The 25,113-nt window shown below is 32.2% G+C and overlaps 2 protein-coding genes across 3 annotated transcripts; both read right to left on the bottom strand.

Moving 5' to 3' along the window:
* Window positions 1–3,191: 3,191 nt before the first annotated feature.
* LOC112039410 (pectate lyase) lies at window positions 3,192–6,007 on the bottom strand. The gene is made up of 4 exons (XM_024072285.2): window positions 5,602–6,007; window positions 4,809–5,460; window positions 4,248–4,490; window positions 3,192–3,942 (listed from the first exon to the last, which is right to left on the bottom strand). The coding sequence occupies exons 1-4, from the start codon at window positions 5,814–5,816 to the stop codon at window positions 3,718–3,720; spliced, it is 1,335 nt and encodes a 444-aa protein (XP_023928053.1). The 5' UTR covers window positions 5,817–6,007; the 3' UTR covers window positions 3,192–3,717.
* A 4,926-nt stretch (window positions 6,008–10,933) lies between these two features.
* On the bottom strand, window positions 10,934–21,996 carry LOC112039409 (alpha-amylase 3, chloroplastic). 2 transcript variants are annotated; one of them, XM_024072283.2, is made up of 14 exons: window positions 21,585–21,996; window positions 20,834–20,878; window positions 20,609–20,739; window positions 20,398–20,452; window positions 20,197–20,316; window positions 19,937–20,066; window positions 18,898–19,253; window positions 17,009–17,664; window positions 15,972–16,161; window positions 14,853–14,959; window positions 13,513–13,762; window positions 12,800–12,922; window positions 12,080–12,247; window positions 10,934–11,539 (listed from the first exon to the last, which is right to left on the bottom strand). In XM_024072283.2, the coding sequence occupies exons 1-14, from the start codon at window positions 21,876–21,878 to the stop codon at window positions 11,381–11,383; spliced, it is 2,784 nt and encodes a 927-aa protein (XP_023928051.2). In that variant the 5' UTR covers window positions 21,879–21,996; the 3' UTR covers window positions 10,934–11,380. The 2 variants fall into 2 exon arrangements, with proteins under 2 accessions (XP_023928051.2, XP_023928052.2); XM_024072284.2 differs by lacking the exon at window positions 20,834–20,878 and having other exon boundaries at window positions 21,585–21,995.
* Between the last annotated feature and the right edge of the window lie 3,117 nt (window positions 21,997–25,113).

A 25,113-nucleotide genomic window follows, 5' to 3' on the forward strand; every position in this document is an offset into this window, starting at 1 on the left:
TGGAGTAGTTGGATCTTCCTCAACCTCTTCAGAAGTCAAATAAGAATTTTATACCCAAAAAAAGGTCAGTTTTTTTCCCTCTTTTTATTTTTTGTATTTGAAAAAATTATATGAATAATCTTGTCAACTATTCTTTGTTTTGTGGTTGGTTTCCAATACTTTGTACTGAAATTGAACATGCTCACCACCTGTTTGATGAAAGTTCTGAATGGGTTCTGTTTTGATGAAAAAAAAAAAAGAATATTAATTGTTGTGTGTGTCATGTATGTGTTTAAACTAAAAGATGGTGCATTTGTAACTGATGTGTAGAATTGGTAGAGCTATTGTTGAGAAATTTCACATGTATATGGAAGCTTTTTTTTTTTTTTACATAGATATACATATCATCCAAAAGGTGTGTTTGTGGCTTCATGGGAAAATCACTCAAAACAATTCTCTGTGGCATAACTTTCTGGGTTCAAAACTCACCCAATTTCTACTGAAAATGTTCAATTTTTTTCAACCTCTATGTTCAATTTTTTTTCCCTGTTATCTTGCTCTTTAATATTTACTACTTCCAAATCTTGCAAGTTTGCAACTTTTGGTGCTTTATTTTGCTAGAAGTTCCACTCAATCTCTGAAGAGAATGTTGGTTTTTGAGAGTATGTATTAATGTCAACCATTCACTCCATGGTTATCCAGGATTTGTTCTAAAATAGAGGTTGCTTTCTTTTTATTGAATGACTTAAAATTTCTTGAGACTTGAATTTTGTTTCTCCAGTTGATTAAGTCTAAACCATATAAGAAATAGCCAGATGTCAGTAGTCATGAATGAGGAATAGGCTAAGCAATTGATTGATTTCCAAGTTCTTTTGTTACGTTCTCATTCTTTGCAGGATTGCAGTAACCCTCCAAGTTATATATATATATATATATATATGTTTTTTGTGTTTTTCATAACTATGACATTGGTTGTATCATTTAACCTCAGTTATTTGTACTCTGAACAAAGGATCTCTCTCAATTGAACATCTTGAGCAGGGATTTCTGCAATAACTTGGTCAAAAGAATGTGATTTTTTTTTGTTGAAGAAACATATTTGGTACCTGTATTTATATGAACTTTATTGCAATTTCTACATGAGTCTTCTTTTTCTAGCTTCGTGGGTTTCAGTACAGGTTAATAAATTCATGACAGTTTATTAGCTACACGATACCGAGTTATTTATCATTTGTTTGATTTTCATGTTACAGATAGCAAAATTGAATAGATGGCCTCCTTATTGTAGAGAAACAACCATCTATTCAATTCAAAATGAAGGAAGAAGAAGTGAACCGATGCCAGATTCAGGAATGGTACCCAAAATTTAAGTCTGTTTCCATTAAAATCCGAATCCATGAACTTCCAGAATCCTTTATCCAGTACCTTCTTGATGATTCTGGCCCTTTCCTTTAAAAATAGGAATTACGGTAGCTAGGTGTGCAAAACTGAAATATAATATTTTATTGTCTCTCTCTTCCCAAATAAATTAAAAATATCTCCCTTCTCTTCACTCTCTCTCTCTCTCTCTCTCTCTCCACAACTTACAAGTTACAATGGCAAGAGCAATCACGTTGGACTCCCTAAAATAGGGTAAGACCGTAAATTTAGGGATTAGCCCAAAAAAGTCTCACATTAAGCTCCTTACCTGTTCTCTGCTAAAATAGGAAAATACTAAAGTGTTTTTCTATATTTAGGGAAGCATTGTTTATTCTCCAAACTCATATTCTATTATTTTTGTATCTTGGTAACTAAAAAAAAATTAGCTGTTTTGAAATGTGAGAGAAATAATAAAAAAGAATAAATAAATAATATTTTAATGAATCAGAGTATAATTAGAGAATCTAATGCGGGTGTTTTAAAAAGTGATTGGCTAAAATAGAAAACATAAGTTTTTTATACTAAAGTAAGGAGAACATTTTAAAAAGAGCAATGTGAATACCTAAATATATATAATGGTTATTTATAGAGCTTTCCTTACTGCAGTTCAAGTCCCTAAGAATGAATAAAAATCCTTAAGCGACTACGCTTCTGCACTTTTCAATTTTAGAGTAGGGTAGAGCACTCATATGCTAGTGCAATTCAATCATTTGGTGGGTTTTAATCGGCAAATTTTAGTTGGAAATTTTGAGTTCTTAGTCAAAATAGATTTGAGTTACAATACTATAGTCCATTTTTGGATGACACTATAGCTTAATCATTCGTTTTCCTGGTAGGACGTGTAGGTGTTGGTATTGACAATATTGTGGATCTACAGCCAGCAATAAAGTTCGGCTATTTCACATCGAGGAATTTTTGCGGTAATTTTTTTGATTGAAGATGAGATGGGTTTCTTTGGATTAAGGACTTGAGAGAAATGAAATGAAATGATGATTAAGAAAGTAGTATTTTTTCAATAGATTGGAGAAAGAAAATAGACAACAAGATGTGAAGTATATTTAAAAGTACCACATAAGATAAAAATTGACCAATAATGTTATAGTTTAACTAGTTGACACCTCCTAGTATTTCTAATTGAAATATTTATGGTTCAAATTTCTCTTGTCTGTTATAAATATAGAATTACCAAAAAAATTAAATAAATTAAAAAAAAAAAGTAATTTCTTAAGCTAAAATTAGTTTTAAAAGAATGTGAATGCTTCTAGCTTGCTATGTGTGCCCGTCACTAAATATTAAGTTTGTTAGGAGTAAACATCCATGGCCATGATTTTTTGTGTCACAAAATTTGTGCACTTGATGCACCTCTTTCAAGCCACAGATCAACATCTTCTAGAATTAGAGTTTACCCTTGATTCTTGGATAGAATTTGATAAAAATTTATTATCCCTCCTTTTGTCTGTCAAGGAACTCAAGGCGAAAGTGTTTATGAGCTCCTACAAACAGTATTGCCTATGAAATTATTCCTTTATACTATTATTATTCTTTTTTTTTCTTTTTTTGTCTTCCAGAAGCAGTGCTGTGTAACATATAAGTTAGACAGCTAGAGGCATTCTCCAGAGAAAAAAAAAAGCTACTTAAGATAAACTTTTCAGACTACATATTACAGCTAAGAATTATAATAATTTATCTGTGTTGATTCTATAATTTTCTAATTACCAAAACACAATTACACAAGTACTTATCACTAACTTCCTCTTCGTAAATAAAAATTTTAAAAAAAATTTAAAAAAAAATTGCAACAAAATAAAAACATTTTTTGGCACTCTCCTGTACATTAAAGTACAAATATTGGGTCACTAACCCCTGAATTCCTAAACATTTGGTATATTACCAACATGTACTTGTGATATGTAATTTTCTACATACATATCACATATGGATACATTCACAAGCATGAAGACTTGTATATAATTAGAATATGGCCTTTTTCTGCTTTTGATAATGAAGAATTAAAAGCAATCAGAAAATTACAGAAACATTTTCTTTCTTTATTTTTTTGAAACCATGTTGTTCCATCTTTGTGGTTTCCCAAAGTACTTTCCTGTGCTTTAATTAATTTCCTTCCTCCTTAATTAAACAAACCAAACATAAATTTAGATATATATGGATAGAATGTATAAAAGTCCATGAAAATTAATTACTACAACAGCAAAACTTTTTTGCTGTTTTTCTTTCTGAACCTCTTGTTCTATCCTAACCTTAAAAAACACAAGGAGGTGAATCTTTTGCTTAGAACTATGAAATGAAACTGGAAAAGGCTTAACAAGGTATGCCCTTTCTGCACATTACTGTGCCCGAGAAGCGAGTGAGTCTTGTCACATATGTGCCAGGTTTACTCTTGATCAATTGCTTCTTTGAGAAACCATGAGTTTTAAGTGGAGCCCCAGATTGAACGAAGAATGCACCATTCATCATCAGATCACCCTGTGACCTCCATCTCCAATTCTGCCAGACATCCTGTGCTGCATAGTCCCTTTTGGTCACCTTCATCAACGTCAAATTAAGATGAACAATTTGTTAGAATTTAGTCACTATGATACAATGTAGCGACAAGCTAATTAAACAAGAACAGTAACACTAAGGACATAACAATTTTTATAATTTTTTTCACAATTGTTAATGTGATAAATTGTAATTGATCATTTTTATATGTCATCTCAACAGTCGTTAAATACATAGAAACTGTGTTAGATGTTGTATTTGCATACATGACAAAAACAAAAACAAAAACAAAATAAATCTAGTGACAAATGAACAATCATAAATTATTTTGAGAGAGGCATGTATACCTCTTTAGCAGCCAGGTTTGGAGGAGCGATGAATCGATTACCCTGGCTGATTATAGTAGGACTGCTGCTACCACCAATGGCATACATGAGCCAGTGAGTGTAATCATTGTTAACCACATGGACGAATCCCCATCGGCACCTTGGCATCCGCTGCACCAATCCCCGGCCGAAATGGTTGAAAGCAACTGTAATTTGCATTATCTTGTCGCCAGAGAAGCTCTCGCTTGCACCAAACAACATCACCTGAATCAACCCCATCAAACTCTCTCAATTATGTTCTCCATTCTTCACTTGAAAATTGGATTAATATTTTACAATCTATTTCTTCTATATTACATAATACATTTGGAAGTAGTTACTTTTTTTTCTTAGATTAAGTTATAATAGAGATTGAACTTTCACATATTAAGAGACATGCTAGTACCTTCGTATTAATTTATGAAATATTTCTAAACAAACGTAATAATAAATGTGATCAATGCCACTTTAAGAATATAATTTTATTTAGGATCTTAGTGAAAAAAAAAAAAAAAAATGAACAAATAGAGATGAAAATGTTACCTCATTGTGGTGGGTGAAATGGCAATTGGAGATGGTAATGGCAGTTGAACCCATGATGGCATCAATGAGACCATCTTGGCAATTAGACATGGAAACATGGTCGATCCAGATTTTGGATGAACCAAAGATAGAGATACCATCACCATCACTAGGGGTCCTAAAACCAACATGGTCAGTACTATCCCTTATAGTTCCACCACTTCCAGCAACAATGTTATGGATATGGATGTTATGGATGATCACATTCTTGACAAATTGGAGAGTAATGCCAGCACCATTAGCAATACGAACATTAGCTCCCCTACCATCAATGGTTTTGTGTCCAGTCATGATTAGCTCCTGATTAAGCCTAATGACCATGCTGCGTGCAAACACAATCCAGAGGGGTTTCTTTTGAATCACAGCATGTCTGAGAGTCCCAGGTTTGGGATTGACCATGTCATCGTCTGAGGAATCTGTGACCACATAGTACTTTCCCTTTTTCCCACCAATAGTCTTGTGGCCAAAGCCAAGGACACATTTAGTTAGCCTCTTGCGGTGTTTGTACCAATCGGGGTCGCACCTCCAGCATCGATCAATAGGATTGGTGGCCACGCATGGGCCTTTATACTTTCTCAATTGTCTTCTTGTGCTGTTGGCGCCATCCAAAGCCCTATACATGCCAAATTTTGAATAAAAAAAAATGTTGGAATCAAAATATGCCAATTCAACAGTTCCAAAGGAAATTGTAGATTTTTTTTTTTCGTGTTGCTTTTACTTAATGTTATTATACTAATGATAGTTTTTAACCTACTTGTGGACATGAGAGTTGAAGCTATTTGTGACTTCCTCAGGATCAGGATTATAGGCTTCATGGTTGTCTTTTTCGGCTTGGGCAGCTCTTTGCTTCCAGTAATCATCGTATTCAGCAATGTTGGCATGAATGGTTGGGATGATTACAACAAATGATACAAAAAAGAAGAGCAGAAAGCAATTTTTGTTCACTTCTGCCATTGCTACCGTATGCATGTAAACTTCAACGTGTAAAACTCTTTCTTTTTTCTTCGAAATTTTTATGAAAAAATTAATTGGTCAGGTCTTGGTCTTTCCCTGCAAAACCTTTTCCAATGGTACCTAGACCTAAGCCAATATGTCCAAGAAAATCAGTCAAGATGGTATTGAACCCAGAAGGTAGAGGGTTCTCTTTGAGTGCTTGGAAGAATCCAATATTTAAGAAAGTGTTTGTTTAAATATAACAGACATAATTCTAAAACAGGACAATATATAAGTTTTGTGAAGGTGAGAGATGCATTAGGCGGTAAGAGTGGAGAACCACTTCAATCTAACGGTGTATAGTCTAAAAAAATTGGCATTTTGAATTCATTCTTCTATGTTTAGCAACACAATCTAACGCTATTGGCTGGTTGTCATAACTACAAAGTAAATGGTTAAGCTTGCGGCACTTTCACTTGTTTAACTTTTGAGTAATGGTAGAGGGACAAAATTTTTTATAAAAAATTTTACGAACTACCAATGTGGTGAATGAATATTGGTAAATGAAAAAGTGATATTCATAATAGGTCTAGATAAAAACTAATGAAAAGTTGGACACATTAACAATTTGTAAAAATGTTATAAAATAGTTTGTGTCTATAGCATTACTCTCAATTATTTTAACTTTGTTTTATTTTTTATTTTTTAGAAAAAAAATTTATAAAATTTATTTTTTAATGAAATATATTTAGTGAACAATAATTATTGGAAATTTTCATTTAAAGGTCTATTGTTTAAGGTATATAATAATTTAAACCATATAGTTTCTAAATTATCAAATTAAACCGTGAGGGTTTAAAAAATAAGCTAAAATGTAAAATGTACCCTTTAAGTTTGACTAAAATTTATTTCAATTTTCTAACTTTACTTTCGTTCAATTAAGTCTTTTAAGTTTTAAAGTTATTCAATTCAGGTCTTTTGTCAAATTTTGTTTTTTAAAAAATTGCAATAATTATGCAATTAACTAATAAATAAATATTTCTTGAAAAAAAAAATTATTACAAAAAAAAAATCTATAAAATATTTTTATTAATTTTATAGATTTTTTCATGTGAAAATAATTTTTTTAAGAGCAATTTTTTAACAAAATTGAATAGAAAACCTGGATTGAATAAATTTAAAACTTAGAGGACTTAATTGGATGAATTTGAAATATAGAAAACTTAATTGAACGAATGTAAAGTAAGAAGACTAAAATTAAGTTTAGTCAAACCTAAAGGGTGCACTTTGTATTTTAGCATATTTTTAAAACCTCACGATTTAATTAGATAATTTAGAAATTATAGGGTTTAATTTGTTATATTTAGTGAACAATAATTATTGAAAATTTTCATTCAAAGCTCTATTGTTCAAGGTATAACAAATTAAACCGTATATTTTCAAAATTATCAAATTAAACCGAGAGGTTTTAAAAAGTAAATAAATAAAGAATAAACTATTTAGTTTCAAAAATAATAAATTGAAGCTTAAGAATTCAAAAATAACAAATTAAACTCTCAATCTTTATTAATTAAACTTAACTTAATCTTGATATCATTACCCTTAATTGAACTAAGGTTTAATTCGATACTTTTTAAAATCTTAAGTTTAATTTCATAAGAAAAAATTTAAAGGCATTGGTGTTAAGGGATGAGATCATTGGATGACTTCAAAAAATAGCATTACAATACTTTTGTAATATTTAATATTCTCTCAAACAAGCTTTATGATTAGCCCAGAATATATTTTCATTTTTTAATTGGTAAATTATATACACCTAATAACTTTTGAACTTATAACTCCACTTTCCATCCTCCCTATTCTTATAGTAAAAATGTGTCATTTGTAGAGCTCATTACTATTTTTTTTTTCCTTTACTAATGTAAGATAACAGTAATCTAGGGTTGGATAAGATAACAGAAAAACTCTCCCCTAATTGAGCGTTTTAGCCTATCAAAAAAGAAAAAGATTGAACCTTTTAGAAAAATAATATTATTTTATTAAAATTTATTAAAAATAGTATTGTGAGAAAATTATATTGAAATCGTGTTTTGAAAACACAATTTCAAACTATGTTTTCAAAACTCGATTTCAATTTTGTTGATATTGCATGAGCTGACGGGACAACTATCCATAAAGAACTCATTTATATTAGTATTATTGCCCTTTGGATCCGATTTATTGGCGTCTACATTTAGCACTTGCGCGTTTTCTCTCTCTCTTTTTTTTTTTTGGCAAGCCACAACTTTTGACCATTCTCCCGTAAACAGTGCACTCGTGCACTATTTATGGGTCCCACAAACTTCACTTTTCAGTTACTTTTTCATTAAAAATGGGTTTCACGACACTATTCACACATTTAAAAATTATTTTGCTACAGTATTTTCAGTTTTCAGTTTTTAGTTTCAACAAAATAAGTTCTATCCAAATAGACCTTTAATAACATGATTCTCTATTTGAGGTTCATTATTTTATATACTAAAATATTCTCACACAAATTCTTAAATTCTCTAAAATACCTCTATCTTTTAGTTAAATAATTTTCAACTTAAAAACACAAACTAGTTTAAAGAGTAATTTACTATTTTTAAAGTGCCTTAGTTTTAGGCTTTTTTTTCTTTCTCTTCTCTAATTTGAATTACCACCTTTTATTTTAAATTCAAAATTTCAAACTTTTATCAACTCTTGCATGGAGAAAGATAAAAAGAAATTAGGACACTCACTCTATCTCACTTTTAAACACTATCCAAGCGTTTCAATTTCAAATAGCTTCTTCCATTCATATCAGCTACTAAACTCTTGTACAAAAAAAAAAAAAAAAAAAAAAAAAAAAAAAAAAAAAAAACTCTCCCCTAATTGAGCGTTTTAGCCTATCAAAAAAGAAAAAGATTGAACCTTTTAGAAAAATAATATTATTTTATTAAAATTTATTAAAAATAGTATTGTGAGAAAATTATATTGAAATCGTGTTTTGAAAACACAATTTCAAACTATGTTTTCAAAACTCGATTTCAATTTTGTTGATATTGCATGAGCTGACGGGACAACTATCCATATAGAACTCATTTATATTAGTATTATTGCCCTTTGGATCCGATTTATTGGCGTCTACATTTAGCACTTGCGCGTTTTCTCTCTCTCTCTCTCTTTTTTTTTTTTTTTGGCAAGCCACAACTTTTGACCATTCTCCCATGAACAGTGCACTCGTGCACTATTTATGGGTCCCACAAACTTCACTTTTCAGCTACTTTTTTATTAAAAATGGGTTCCACGACACTATTCACATATTTAAAAATTATTTTGCTACAGTATTTTCAGTTTTCAGTTTTTAGTTTCAACAAAATAAGTTCTATCCAAATAGACCTTTAATAACATGATTCTCTGTTTGAGTTTCATTATTTTATATACTAAAATATTCTCACACAAATTATTAAATTCTCTAAAATACCTCTATCTTTTAGTTAAATAATTTTCAAGTTAAAAACACAAACTAGTTTAAAGAGTAATTTACTATTTTTAAAGTGCCTTAGTTTTAGGCTTTTTTTTTCTTTCTCTTCTCTAATTTGAATTACCACCTTTTATTTTAAATTCAAAATTTCAAACTTTTATCAACTCTTGCATGGAGAAAGATAAAAAGAAATTAGGACACTCACTCTATCTCACTTTTAAACACTATCCAAGCGTTTCAATTTCAAATAGCTTCTTCCATTCATATCAGCTACTAAACTCTTGTACCCAAAAAAAAAAAAAAAAAACCCACTTAAAGAAAGATCCTAAGAATTAGGACATCATCCCTATTTTATTTTTAGACACTACGACACTAAACCCAAAATAAAAAATAAACATCCTAAGAATTAGGACATCATCTCTATTTTATTTTTATACATTATGACATTAAACCCAAAATAAAAAAATAAAAAAGAGCCTCATTGCACGCGCAAAACACATGTAATAAGACTAGTGTTTCTATAACCCGAGCTCTTTGCAGCCAATTTAAAACTCCAACCCAAACTATCTCCCCCTTCCACCCACATGATTTCAGTTGTCCCTAAATCAACCTCTCTAAACACAATTTCGACCTTAAAATCACTGAGGAACACCTGTGTACACCAAGACCATGCAAGTCCCCCAAACAAATTCAACCTCTTCCACCCTCACAATTTCAGCCTTAAATCTCTGTCACTCCCTTTGCTCCAACTCTCTTTCCATTACGTTGCTCTCTCAACCCTTCTGTTCAACCTCACACTCCTTCCGCCACTCTTTCAATCGGGCTTTGCTCAACCTCCCTCTCTCTTTCTGCCGCTCTTAACATAGGAAAATATGTGCCATTGAATTTTTAGTTTTTACAGCCAAATAAGATGAAGTTAGCTACCCTTGTGAAATATCTTACTCAAACTTTGTTATGCAAATTTGAGGAATTTAACATTTTAGTCCTTCCATTAATAATAGTTATAAAATATTCCAAAATTTGAAAAGATTCTCTTAACCAAATTCTAACCACCATTTGGTGACAATGAATACTATTTAACTAAATAAATTTTCACTAATCATGGGTAAGGTTTGGTCAAGGAAAACTTTCAAATTTTGAAATATTCTATTACTATTGTTAATGAAAATACTAAATTGTTGATTTTCTCAAATCTCAAGGGAGGGGAGAGTCATTTTCAATCCTCAAGAAAGGCTTTTGAAATAAGGGCACAGGTACATGTTATTTCATCCTGTTTGTAAGTGATGCCCAAGCTTTTTTTCTCATCTTTTACCAGAGACGTACCGTAAACTGGAAAAGTTTTTAGCATTTGCTAACCAGTTTAGTACATTTCAAAATCTGTATCTTCTTATTGGCAGGGCTCATTTGCAAACTTGCTTTTCTGGAGCCATCATTATATATCGGGCGTAGACATAAGAAATCCACATTCAGATTTCCCAGGCAAGAGAAAAGAAGCCAAGCCCTACTATAGATAAAAGTGCTCTCTCATGTTCTTGCCATGAATGTTTATGCAAATAAATCTACCTTTTTTTCTCTTGACTTGCACATCAATTGCATAACCAAGTCAAAATTTTGCCTCAAAGCATAAAAGGCATATAAACAGTAAGTACAGGAATAGAATAGGTGATTTATGTTGTTCCAGTGATGAGAACAATTTATTATAATGGTCTCTTATGATACATGATTTATTTTACAAAATTATACAATAGTGTAGGTATAATTATTTTATTTTACATGTTTATATAGAAAATGTTTCCACGAGGTATTACAATGTAAAAAGTACATACCCAATAACCATGCTTCGGCTTCCACACTAGCTAAACCTGCCACGATAGTACCCCGCTGTCAGCCCTTAGTCAAGTTGCTCTTAACCTGGCCTCTATGTCAGGAAAAGAATGGCAGAACCAACTTCAATAGGAGTCCACAACCAATCCACCATCGTGAACAAGTATTTTATTCTTGCGGTGCTCTTCAACTTGCTTTGTAGAAAAACAAAACTAAGCAAACTTGTCGTGGAGACCACCTGTAATGGACTTTATATACTAAAATATACGAGTGAAATCGTTGTGTTCTATTAAGATGATTCCCAGACCTCGTAATCTTTTCCCTTGTAGGCTGAAGACCATTTTTGCTGCCCACTTTGGGGTTCATAATGACCTGGTCCTATCTTAACTGCAACTTTTTCATCAATAATGGCCGCATACACATCCCTTTCAGCCTTTGTAATTTTAATCTAGATTAAACAATATCACAAATGAAGTCAATATTTCAAAATTGTTTTCTGTTCAATTTTTATGTACAGACTTGGCTTTAACTTGCCCATGTAGAACAACAGCATCCTATTTTCATTAATGGAAGTCATAAACAATAACTGTGCATTTGGTGCCAACCAAAAAGTAGAGAAACCAAAATGAATTGAAATAGCATGTTTTCGCTGTTATAATTCTGAACAGTATTAAGATGGTATTAGCCAACAATGACAGTTATACTAGAGACCAATTAAGTGGATTGTTCAATGTCTTGGGGGTAATACTACTAAGAAGTAAAAGTTTAAGTTGCAGTTCCTATAAATTTTTCAAATCAGTCTTCTTTCCCTATATCCATATGATTTTGACTAGCTTTATTCTTCAGTTCGTTTATGTTTTTTTTTTTATAAGTATTCTTCAGTTCTTTTACGTATGAAAAGAAAATTGTAACAAACATTTGCTTGTTTAAGGAATGTTTTCTATGCACATCATGATGCCAACAATTGGAGCCAATGATTGACACTTACTGTACTGCGACAATGGATTTTGTTCCGGTTTCTTATAGAGATTAGAGCTTCGATTTCAGATCGGTAGTGAGAGAAAATGTGGTCATGGAACACTGTGGGTGTTCCAGGATGAGTCAGAATATAAGCATATCCTTGCATTTCCTTTCCACCTGGGAATCTCCAATGGCCCTGCAGGACAAAGAATACAAAAAGGTAATATATGTGAGTGCAATAACACTTAACAATTCCAAATTGAGACAATAGCATCACAAAACACGTTTAAACACAGTCTTGTTCTTTCCTAATACTAGTAAGAGAATTGCAAGCTGAATCTTATTCTTTCCTAATTCCAGTAAGTTAAAATTGAAAGCTGGTCCAAGATTTATGGTACTGCTTCCACAAATTACCAGCAGAAAAATGTCCTTGTGTCCCAAGGTCTTCATTTTATAGATTTAACAGAATTTCGTATGAACCTTAAACCTGAAATGAAGAGTAACCCTTAATTTGGGGTCCAAGTCATTGTAGAGAAAGGCATATCTTCATTCTCAGTTTTTATATGCTAGACTAGGACCAATTTGCTACTTAGCTGTTAATTTGGTCATTAGCTGTATTGTTTTTCATTCTTCAATGAAAATTGAAAAAAAAAAAAAAAAAAAAATCAATATTCTTCAATGAAAAATGTTTATCAGCAGACAAAAGTGACAGATAGAATGGAAAATTCAAAATGGAAGACGTTTAAACCTGAGTAGAACCAGTATCATGATTCTCTATAAAGGTAACAGCACGCGATGGCCACCATCCAACAACCCCAGGAGGCTTTCCCTTTGAATCTGATAATCGCCAATATTCACATCTTTCCAGTGCCTGTATAAAATAAATGTATTATTTAAGTATAGACCATCCACCTTATATCGCGCCTTATAAAAAAGGTTACCCAGTGTAAGTACCATCAAAGTTGGTTCCTAATTGTAGAGATAAAATTCCACCTTATACATACATATGTAATTGTGAGATGGGAGGTATACTATTAGGAGTTCTAGCAAGGTGGCAATTTTATTTGATTATGTAAACCTCACATATTGCAGGGTCATAGTGACACTGCTTCCATAGGAACAACCACAGAATTGTGGCATAACTGCAAGCTATATAGTCTATGAACATCTCTCCCTCAATTTATGGATACCAAATCACTAAATTGTTTCTTTAATTAAGAAATGAACACACAAGTCAATAGAATCACCATACAACAACAACAACAAAGCCTTAGTCCAAAATTAAATTATAAATTGTTTAATATATAATTATTTTTACTTGAAACAATAATTGAGACATTTATAATGATAACAAAAACAAAAATGGCTCTCAATTGTTTAGTCCATAGAAAACACAGTTAATTGATACAATATCCTCTAATATTCCTAATGGGACAAAGAATTGTCCCTATGAATACTTACTGCATGAAGAATCCCTTTCGTCGTGACATCAAATGCACCAGCATTTCCATTAGTTGCGTTGATCCAGTCAATAATTCTCTGCCTATGCGCATCTTGATTGTGATCCATTTCACCATATGTATAACTGAGGGAATCCCAAAACTCCCCAACAGCAAAGGTAGGTTCACTTGCATCTATGTAATCTTTGACATAACCACCCCAAAATCCTCTGACAAAATCAAGCCTCCATCCATCATACCCAATTTCTTTCCTGTGGATCACATGTTGAAGCAAAATTATACAACTAAATTCTTAACACAACAATATTTACAAAAACATATGCACCAGAGAGAGAATGCATGTTTATAAGAAGTGGAGCTCGAATTACATTTTAAACACCACCAATGCACAACTGACTTCATAATATGATGAGGCAAGAGATAAGAGAAAATTATTAAATTATAAGAAACCTTCAAGTAATAGATTTTTGCAGCTATCTCCAGCCCAACATTTTAAGGTTTAGAAAGATTATGCATCATCCGTCAAATTAACTTGGAATAAAAATTTGATTAATATCATGAAGGACATTTATTTACTGTATTAGGCAATACTCTAATTGACTACACCTCTGAAGCCCAGAAACAACCAAGGGTCCTCTCAAGCATTCATTTTTTATGAAGTCATTTTTCTATGAAGAAAACATGGTGTTTTTCCTGTCACAGGATTGGATCATCACCTCTTAGGCAACTTTAAGAAAATGCTTTGAGATGCCTCTAGAGGTGCTGTGATCAAGAATCAACCCCAGCTTTCTTTATGTCATGACTCAAGTCTACTTTGTGCATTTGTGTGTGTAAGGGGAGGAGAGAGAGAGAGAGAGATTTAACTTGCTGATATATCAGGGATTGCTAGAATAATGTTTCTTTTTTTTACGTAAATAAATTCATTAAAAAAAAGAAGGCACTCCCAATACACAGGCTGTTCACAGAAGACAAATCACTAATTCACCATTACCAAACAACTTAAGCTTCTTAGATAAGAGATTATTTATCATGGTATCAAAGCAAGTCATCTTAAGTTTGAACATTATCTCTACTATACCTTCCATTTAAAAGTTAAAAAATGCCATGTGTTGAGTTGCACTTATTGAATGGTAGTTTCGACCCACATGTGAAAGAAAGAATTATAATAATGGTTTGATGATTAATTCACCATTGTCTAACTTAAACATAAGTGGTAGTTTATGAGTAATTATTTAGACGAGTTCCTTTTAAAGATAGTTTTCGACTCTATTGATACAAAAAGAATATGTCTCTCTCAGAAATGTTCCTCAGAAATTCAAGAAAATAGCCCCGACTGCTCACCTCAGCCAACATAACCATTCTTTTAGATCCTTCCTCACAAATTCTTGTGAATGATCAATGTTTGGAGCAGCATGGAAATTATCTCCGCTACTCTTGTTGCCTCTGCCCTGTACGACACAAACAAGGTACTTTATATATCTAAAAATACATGCTTAGTATTCTTCCCAACAATGATAAATTGCAAATATAGCATAGGAAACTAGTGTCATAAATAAAGCATGCATGTTAATACAGAAATATGTTGCCAATTCTGAAAGCTGCAAGGTTGCCCAATTCTATAGCATAAAAAATTGCAAGTTTCAATGTTCATTAGGTCTAAAATTTTTAATCATATGACAATAAAGATCAAGCCCTTCAAACAAGCTTCGAACCTTCTACTCCTAGAAGTATGAGTCAGATAAACAAGATCTTTTCCTCTCTCAAAGGGTGTAGGCTGCTGTGTTGAAAAGATGACTATTCAATAGGCCTATTATTTATTGGTATTCTCAACTGGCTTGGGCTATCAGGAAGCTGAAGGGAAAAAATTTTCAGCAGGTAGTTGGAAGCTTGCTTGGTCTGGTGTAATTAATCCCCATTGGAAAGATGGGCATGCAAGAATCCATGGGGAAAAGATAAGTATTGAATATCAGTTGGTGCAAAGAATGCTATTTGATCTTAGAGGCAGATTGTCTTGGCCCAAGAATATAAGGAACACTACCAAAATAGAATCCTCTGCAATTTTTGGAGAATTCAATTCTGTGTTTTTTATGTTAGTTGTCAGTTTGGAGTTCTGTTTAGTTTAGTTTTGAGCTGCGGGGTCAGCTTTGGCTGGTGGTAGTTCGCTCTCGGGCTTTGTTGATTGCCTCTGCTGTTCTTGCAGCATTCTTTATTCTGCTTAAGCTGTGGGGTTACTTGATTTGCTTGGCTTATTTCTGTGTTTGCTGCTCATACAGCTTGTTGTACTTCTGCCTTTGTTAATGAAAACTTTCCATTCATAAACTAAAAAAATAAAAAACAACAAAAAACTTTAAGATTACAATGCAACTTTGTCTTAGGAAAACATTTCATGAATTATGAAATAGAGTTCCCAAGACCGATAATTCAAAAAAAAAGTATGGGAACCATGGTAAAATAAAGCACCTGAAAATGCGGATCATCTGCAACAACTGCACGATCATCCCAATTTAAACGGCCACCATAGATATTCCAAACACCATTCTGATTCTTATAGTGTGCACAGCGGTGATTCAAGACAGCATCTCCAAGAACTTTAATACCAACTTCATGAAATTTCTTCACAACTTCTTTCAGCTGATCAATATTTCCATATCTGAATCATATACCATAACAGCAACAAATATTAATCACGGGATTCTATTATTCTGATATCACCTATCATATTTCATACAGAAAAAAGTACATAGAAAACAATATAGATTTTTAAAGGTGACACATCTGTACTCACTAATAATAATAAGTATACCATCATTCAAGCAATTAAGTTTGGAAGTCCAACCAATTCTGCTCACTACCAATCATATATGCACCAGTCAAGCAGATGTCCCTAAGCTATACAGGACCTAATCTTCTTTTTTGTGAAAGAAATGTTTTAGTTATAATTAAGATAAAAGTACACAAAACACCCCTTGTGGTTTCCCCTAAGAACACGGAACCCCTTGAGGTTTTGACTGTTATCCCCTCTGTGGTATTGTTTTACACCATGTTTGGTTTGAGGGAAAAAGGAGGGAAAGGAAGAGAAATTAAATCTTTTCTACTGTTTGGATAGCATGAAAAAAAAAAGAAAAAAAGAAAAAAAAAAAAGAGCTAAATGTGATGAAAAACTTATCACTTACCCCCCCCCCCCCCCCCTCTTGTGGTATTATTTTTAGGTGAAAATACAACTTTAAATATGGACACACGTCATAACATGAACAACTCCCCTTTATTTTAACAGATGTCTAACAGTTTACACGTAACACTATATCACAGAGGGGTAAGTATTACATTCAAAACTTCAGGAGTTCCATGTTTTATGGATAAACCACGAGTATTTGAGCACTTTTCCCTATAATTAATGAAAGAGTTCAATAACAAGCTGAGAATTATTTCAATAAAAACTACAACACAGATTCTGTAGGAGGTGGTACACAGATTATGTATTTAAAAACTTAAAATACCTGGAATTTAGATTATATAAATCCCTTGGCATATATCCTTCAGGTGATATAGATTCTGTAGGTGGTGGTAACCATATCACAGTGAAACCAATTGAAGATAATTCTTCAGCTTTTTCTTTCAGCTCCATGTACCATCTTCCAGATTTATGAGATTCCCAGTTAAATCCTTGGCACAATATTTCAAACCCTGTGCCTGTCCCTGGGCATATTTTGACAGGAGCTTTTTCTTCCTTGGGTTCAACAACAGCTTCCTCTATGACTGTTGGAACAGAGCTTCTGAAGATACTATAGGCTTCAGCAGCCAGTTTTTCAATTTCACGAAGAATACTTTCTTGTATTTCTTTACTTTTGGTCTTTTGACTCTTCTCAGAGGAAATGTCACCTACCAAGTTCCTTATTTCCTTAATTATTCCACTAGTATATGTACTAAGAGATCCTTCTTGATTTTCTTTTGCAATCTTTTCAGGTATCTGTGTGCCTCCAGATAGACTCTGTGTGGATCTAGCAGACAAGCTAGAACTTGAGAGGGGGATGTAGAAGTCATTTCCCATACAATTCAACCAAGTGCTTTCATTTAGCTTGAGCACAAAAAGAAATCCTTCAAGTCCTTCTTCTACAGTAAACGATCCCCAACAACCATCACCACCCTCTTTTGGCTGCAGAACATGTTACCCATGTAAATAAAATTAAGAAAGAAGATAATCATTCTTAAAAGCTTAAGATTAAAAATTAAGATGGCAGAATTGAGACATCCCAATTCAAAGTTTCCATAGAAGTATAGCATAGGGGAGGACACAAGAAATACCAAAACAATCTTTGATAAGTATTTTTTGAGGCAATTCCAAAACTTTTTTTTTCCCTCAGTAGAATTTAAGTGATACTAAAAAACTCTAGTGCAAGTAATTGCAAGTATAATAATGCTTTCATATCAGACCTTACATGAGTTCCTGTCAGCATCATCTATGATCTATGTATACATATCAGGTACGTCTAAAATTTTATTTTAAAAAAAAAAAAAAATCCTCCCATATTCTAGTCTAAATCATGCTTGCAGATCAAGATTCCATCTCACAATTGGTAGATATAATTATAATTCACAACACGAATTTGTTATGCCTAAAGGGTTACTAATCATTAAAATAGATAAATAACAAAGTAAAAGGACCCTAACATCAAATTGGAGGAAAGGAGCAAAAAGAATGACAAAGTCACATGAGATGATAGAGGAAGCACAAGCTTGCACTTTTAACTCCATAAAACCAGAATTACTTTTTTTTTTTCCTGAATCAATTATAAAACAGTTACCTTCAGCAAAACTCAACATCTATAATGTCACCACGCAAAAACAAAAGTGACATTCCAGAATTGGAAACGTTTTTAATCAATCAAAACACAGACATACCCCTAGAGAATGCATGAAAGGTTTAACAAGCTTAGCAATATTGTGATGCACCTGATGGTTATATAAATTTAGAATATATACATGTACATATGTTTAACCCCAAGGATAGCACAAACGACTAGGGATCACGCCTCATTAAGTGGAGATCACAAGTTTGAATCTCCCCCTAAAACTTCCCCTTGAGGCCAAACTCTCTAATTAAAAATATATATATGCATGGAGCCTATGTTTTTCTGCTATTTGTTGATATGGTTGTATTTACATATTTGGTGAGTAGATAACTATTTTATTAAGAAAAGTGGAATGGCCTTCACTATTCCGGAGGTTCACCTTAAATTGTACTCAAAGTTCAAAGAATCAAGAAAGTCTAAAAAAGATAATAGGATGGAAAGCTGTCCAAAGCATTACACAAAAGCTCCACTCTTAAAACTTAAAAGTCCGGTTATTCCTATCACGCCAAATAATCCACATTATTTAGATGCTATACCTGTAATCGAGTCCGCAAAGCCTTGTCCTTGAATGCTATTGTTTCTGGTGGATATGGGGCAGCAGGAATTTCCCACTTTTTAGCACCATCTAGACAAACTCCCCAGTGAATAACAACATCTCCAGGTAGATCAGTTTCTACATGTAGATGATTTTTAGCCGTCTCAGGGCACTTTCTAACAGAAACAGTGACCGTGTTATCAACAGGAACTTGTTTTGCAATGGGCTGCTCAACATAAAACCTTTCTAGGCTCCTACTTTCTTGTTTAGGGTCTCTGGAATTGGTGCTGTTGTCTGGACCAGTAGTAGTTGACGCTTCTCCTTTGAGGATCAAGCTAGATAGCTGGCCAAAAGCCCCTAGGTTTCAAGTAGAGCCAAGAAATTGCCTGTCAGATGATTGTTGAATATAGAATACATAGGAGAGTACAGTTACTAAGAAAACAATAGAATATCATTCACCAGCAGCCCATGACACACCTCCTCCCAAACCCATTACAGTAGGCAGTCTACCACTTAGCTGCAATAAGGCAAATAGGATCAACTTTCCAAATTGATTCATATATAATGTATGTAAAAAGAGGTGTTAGGGAACAAATCAGGTTTCCATCTTCAGCAGTTCAATATTAAAAACATAGTACAAGTATTCACACACTCTAACTCAAATAAAAAATTAAAAGGAAATAACAGATAGAAAACATGCTTTTAAAAGCATCTAATTCCCATTACAGCAACAACTGCATCTAAGATCAAAAGAAAGCTACAAACGAGTAACAATACTTTTATTTTTATTGACTCTGTTATGCCTTTCAGCAAGTGGATCTTCTTAAGAAACTGTCTCTCTATTTGACACAACTTCATGGTTATATAGATGTAGTGTACACAATTAGACTCACATGTTTGCTTACGAGTTACAGTTACACCATGTCTGGAAGAGAACACAAAGTAATTCAGACAGGATCCAAATTTATGTGTGTAAATGGAACCATAATATTAAAAATGGATAAATCAAGTGAATGATGGTATATAATAATTCCAACAACCTGGCCATATACTGAAGCCCCATTTTGCTCCTGCTATATTGCTATCAGGCCCATCACCTTGAACATAGTCCACAAGAGGCACCTTAAAATCTCTCCCTCTGTGCTGATACCAAGTTCCAGTTTCATCGTCCTGCACCACCAACCCCCTCAAACAAAATGAAAAAGGAAAATATATTTTACCAAAAAAGCTTCATAAACATCCAGCAAATTTTTACATAATAAACTGACTTTCTCAACAGCCAACTGTTTAAAACAAGGACCTTCAAAACAAAATTTATTGCAGCAATTGCGCTATTGGGGCTGAGATCAATCTTCACTTCATAAAATCCATCTCCTCCCGATGACGATGATTTCTTCATGGGTGTCTCTATTGCATAGTCCTGAAAAATATTTTGTTTTCCTTATTCTTATTTGCAATACAAAAGTGGCTCAGTACATGATCTTAATAAACCAATACATACCTTGATGGGTATCGAATCTGGGGGTCTCATTTGACTAGGAGGTTGATCCCATTCACTGCAAAAAATTTATCAACAGACCTTTCATTAGTCTTCAGATAACCATTACCGTTTGATCATTTTAACGATACCATATACTTTGTACTCGAATTCTATGTAGGCATCTTCATAAGGCACGTAATTACATAATCGAATAATCCAACAGCATGCATACCTGCCAACATCGCCAACATACGAAACTCCCCAGTGAAGAATCCATTTCCCAGGAAGATTACAACCTACAGTTAGCTGCCAAATCTGACTATTTTTCACCTGATCTAATCGGACGAAGATCTTTCCCTCCACCTACCATCCAAGTCAATCATAGGAACCTTTTTTAATCAAATTAAAACCTTCAATTCTTTCAATCTGCTGCTGAGAAAATAGAGTGTTGACATACAATTTTGAGTTTTTTATGCACTTCATTTCTTTTTCTCTCTTTACACTGTAAGCCATAAAAAAATATAATAAATAATTAATTAAAAATTAAAAAAAAAAGGATATATATAGCTTTCAATTAAATTTTTTTTCAAGACAAACTAACGTCTCTTTACCAAAAAAAAAAAAAAAAAAACCTTTGCTTGTGGAGAATCTTCGCAATTAAGTTCTCCTACAACTATTTCTAAGTGATCTAATAAGTTCAAATTTTCATTTTCTTAAAAAGAAATTTGTAGAGCTTCAAGTTTCATGTTCCTCACACGTCATTTTCTTTTCCAACACTTTCTCAGGAACCAAACAGAAACCAGACCAAAAAAGAAAACATAAATAATGAAAAGTTATATAGCTTTTAATTAGCTTTTAAAGTTCTGTTTGATTGCTAATAAAACAGAGGAACTCAACTCTAAAAATCAAGAAAATCTTTCCTCTTTAGAGAATTTCCTAAATTAAGCTCTTCTACAACTATTTCCATTCGATCTTAAACTTCAATTTTTTTTTTTTTCATTTTCCTTGTAGAAAACTTTCAAAATTCTGTTTGATCGCTGAGAAAACTGAGGGAAGAAAGAACAAAAAACAAAATCTAGAAGAAAAAAAAAATTTCTTGTACAATCATAGTAATTTGATCTAGTTGAATTCTTTCATTTTCTTCAAGTTTCATGTTCCAATCATTCTCTCGGGAACCAAACAGAAAATAAACAAAAACAAAATCAAACCGTTTCAGTTCGCTTGAGAGGGAAAGTCTCCTTGAAGAAAAGCTCGGCGGATTCGAAGGTCTGAACGACGGCGGTTTCGGCGGCGGAGGCAGCTTTAACAACAACATGAGAATGCTTTGGAGCTCTGAAGTTGCAGAAGCGTCGAGAATGGAAGAAGAGCTTAGTCTGAGTCTGAGTCTGAGTCTGAGGCGAGCAATTCAATGAAAAAGGTTTGAATGCTTTGGATTTGGGACTGTACTTAGGGTTCTCTCTAAGACTGTGGTGCCGTAGAGAACCAATGCTAACGGTCGACATGGTTGCGAAAAAGCCAGAGCTTTTTCACAAGTTTACAGGAAAGAGAGAAAGGTTAGATTCATTTGCCAGGATTGTTGCAAGATACTTAATAAGGGAAGAGCGTGGACAACAAAAATTTGCACTTTTTCTATTTCTTTATTTTATTTTTTTACAGAAAGTGATAACTTTTTTTTACTCTCTTTCAACTTCTATCTTCCGCGTCATTTTCCGCTTCACAATCACTGTTTCCTTCCGTTTCCGTCACTCTTCTAAACTCTTCAAAAAAAGAATTATAATATATTTTGTCTTTTTATATGGCATTTTATAGTCTATCCATACAACTATTTAATGAACTTTTTCTATTTGAATCATATTTTATTATTTTAAAATATTCTTATATCTCTAAATTTAAGTAAAGATAAAATTAAATAATAGTTTGGCTTTCTCAATTACCAAAAAAACAAAAAAAAAAAAGATTCCCTTTTACTACAGATTAGAACTTCCAATACACAAAAAAAAAAAAAAAAAAAAAAAAAAGGAAGTCACTTTCTAATCCTCATTTGTCTCTTGACTTCTCACCAATAAACACGTGCATGGTAGTTACCTCTCTTACAAAAAAAATTCTTTGAAATTTCAAAATTCAAGCAATCAATAACTCCCAATATTTTTCACCATCAAAACTAAAATTGGGTAACACATGTGAGATTTAAGTATTAGTTTTTCTATTTTCCCTGCTCCTTTGTTTCTTAAAAAGTACAAAGTTTGAGGTTTTCAAGTTTGTCTATTTAACTCTGTTGGATTTATTATTCATTTCATTTATCATCAATTGGATTCAACTTAAATTCGTAGTTTTGTTGTTCGATCTCCATAAATTATTTGGTTTTCATTCTCTTTTTCTTTTCTTTTGTGAGTTTGTAGGTGTAGAGGAACCTTTTGAAGCAATCCAAGTTTGAGAACAAACAGTAAGACAAGCAGACAAGGTATAGTTTGAATTTGTGTTTTCTAATTTTGTAGCTTTAATGGATTGGTAATTTTCCTATCTTTGATTCTATATAGGGTGAAAATGGTTCNTAAAAATATATGTTTAAATTATACTAAAACTTAAGAGACTTTTCTTATTTGGACCATATTTTTTTATTCTAAAATACCCTTACACCCTAAATTTAAGTAGAAACAAAATTAAATGATATCTTATAGAAATATATGTCTAACTGTAACTAAATATTGCCAACAATAAACACTTTTCATTATACTCACTTCTTCAAAGTAACTATATTATTCATTTATTTTTTTTAAATAAAAAATAGATATAAATTATCCCATGTTTTACTCTAACGGACCCATGTTTTACTCTTAAAAACTGATTTTATTATGCCAAGTGTCAACAATGTTTTGCACTTTTCAATTACCAACCAACTCCCCCCCCCCCCCCCCCCCCAAATCACGTTTTATTTTTTACTCCTAAAAAAATGATTTTAATTTGCCAACCACGTTTGTACTTATCTAATTACTAAATTCATTTTTTTCCCCTCTTTCAACAAATTGTAAACTAAATTCAAACTTTTAAAAGATAAACTTATACAATTATTTTTTTATTAGCAGAAAACTTATATAATTATCACAACAATTGCTAACCACGTTTTCCACTTTCTCAATTACCAAAAAAACAAAAAAAAAAAGATTCCCTTTTACTACAGATTAGAACTTCCAATACACAAAAAAAAAAAAAAAAAAAAAAAAAAAAAAGGAAGTCACTTTCTAATCCTCATTTGTCTCTTGACTTCTCACCAATAAACACGTGCATGGTAGTTACCTCTCTTACAAAAAAAATTCTTTGAAATTTCAAAATTCAAGCAATCAATAACTCCCAATATTTTTCACCCATCAAAACTAAAATTGGGTAACACATGTGAGATTTAAGTATTAGTTTTTCTATTTTCCCTGCTCCTTTGTTTCTTAAAAAGTACAAAGTTTGAGGTTTTCAAGTTTGTCTATTTAACTCTGTTGGATTTTATTATTCATTTCATTTATCATCAATTGGATTCAACTTAAATTCGTAGTTTTGTTGTTCGATCTCCATAAATTATTTGGTTTTCATTCTCTTTTTCTTTTCTTTGTGAGTTTGTAGGTGTAGAGGAACTTTTGAAGCAACCAAGTTTGAGAACAAACAGTATGATTCTATATAGGGTGAAAATGGTTCAAATTTGTTCTTGATGGGTTTTAATACTTAGTTTATTTTTTATCCATAAAAAATGTACTTTCAAAAAATATTTGTTGGTTAAACATAAATAAGAATGGATTTTTTAAAAGTGAAAATCCTATGTCAATTTAAACAATTTCTTTAATTTAATAAAAGTTTATGCTGTTGTAGAAAAAAAAATTCAAACAAAAAGTCAGCACTAGGATTCAATAGAATGGTACATTTACAGATAATTTATAGGACTGAAATGAAAAACTCCCTTCGCATATTTTTCAACTATTTTCTTTTCCTTTTTTTTTTCATTCAAAATTTCACTAAATTTGTTTCCAATTTTTAATATCTTCTTTACTTTTTTTTTTATTGCATTAAAATACTCTCTTTTTATTTTTTGGAAATTTGGATTTATGCTGTTTTTAGGTGACTGAGAAGCTTGGAAAATGATTGGAAAGTTGAAATATTTATTATTCGTTAATTGTTGAGGATTCTTTTTTCTAGCAACCAAAACCATATTATTAGTAACTCACTTTTTAATTTATTTACAGGTTGATTTGGTAAATTAAGGAGGGTGATCTAGTATTTGCCCTGCCAAATTCTCAAAGACAATTAAAGACACATCTTCCTCTTCTTTCTTCTATATTTTGGTTGATAGGGTGGTTGAAAATGGATATAGGTGCTTCGACAATAATGCACATAACAACTCATTCATCTATGTAATGAACTTATGCAATTGAATATCAAGTATTCATATAAGTTTTTGTATGTTTTATTTTGTGATTTAATAGTCTTTTCATCAAAATAAATATTCCTAACCTTAGTGAATGCAGATTATAATTTTATGTGATAAATGTATATGAATGGTACTAACATATATCTTTGTTATATATTACTAGCCTCTAAGCACGCGCTCACGCGCGTGCTCAGTGGCTCTTTTATTTTTTTGAGAAAAAGTTAATAATTTGCATTTATTATAATTTCGAATTATTACATTTTTCAATCACAAAAAATCTAGAGGTGTGATGAGTATTATGCATTTACAAGTGAAATAATTTTTCATCA

This window comes from Quercus suber, unplaced genomic scaffold, assembly GCF_002906115.3.
Source record: "Quercus suber isolate HL8 unplaced genomic scaffold, Cork oak 2.0 scaffold_613, whole genome shotgun sequence".
Lineage (NCBI taxonomy): Eukaryota > Viridiplantae > Streptophyta > Magnoliopsida > Fagales > Fagaceae > Quercus > Quercus suber.

Bases quoted from the DNA above. Each gene is read 5' to 3' on its own strand.
- LOC112039410 (XM_024072285.2), bottom strand. From the start codon at position 5,816: ATGCATACGGTAGCAATGGCAGAAGTGAACAAAAATTGCTTTCTGCTC. The intron at 4,491-4,808 runs GTAACATTTTCA...GGGTTGATTCAG, and splicing joins ATTTCACCCACCACAATGAG to GTGATGTTGTTTGGTGCAAG. The intron at 3,943-4,247 runs GTATACATGCCT...ACGTTGATGAAG, and splicing joins CAAACCTGGCTGCTAAAGAG to GTGACCAAAAGGGACTATGC.
- LOC112039409 (XM_024072283.2), bottom strand. From the start codon at position 21,878: ATGTCGACCGTTAGCATTGGTTCTCTACGGCACCACAGTCTTAGAGAG. The intron at 20,879-21,584 runs GTTTGATTTTGT...TATGGCTTACAG, and splicing joins CTCTCAAGCGAACTGAAACG to TGTAAAGAGAGAAAAAGAAA. The intron at 14,960-15,971 runs GTGCTTTATTTT...TGTGTCGTACAG, and splicing joins CAGATGATCCGCATTTTCAG to GGCAGAGGCAACAAGAGTAG.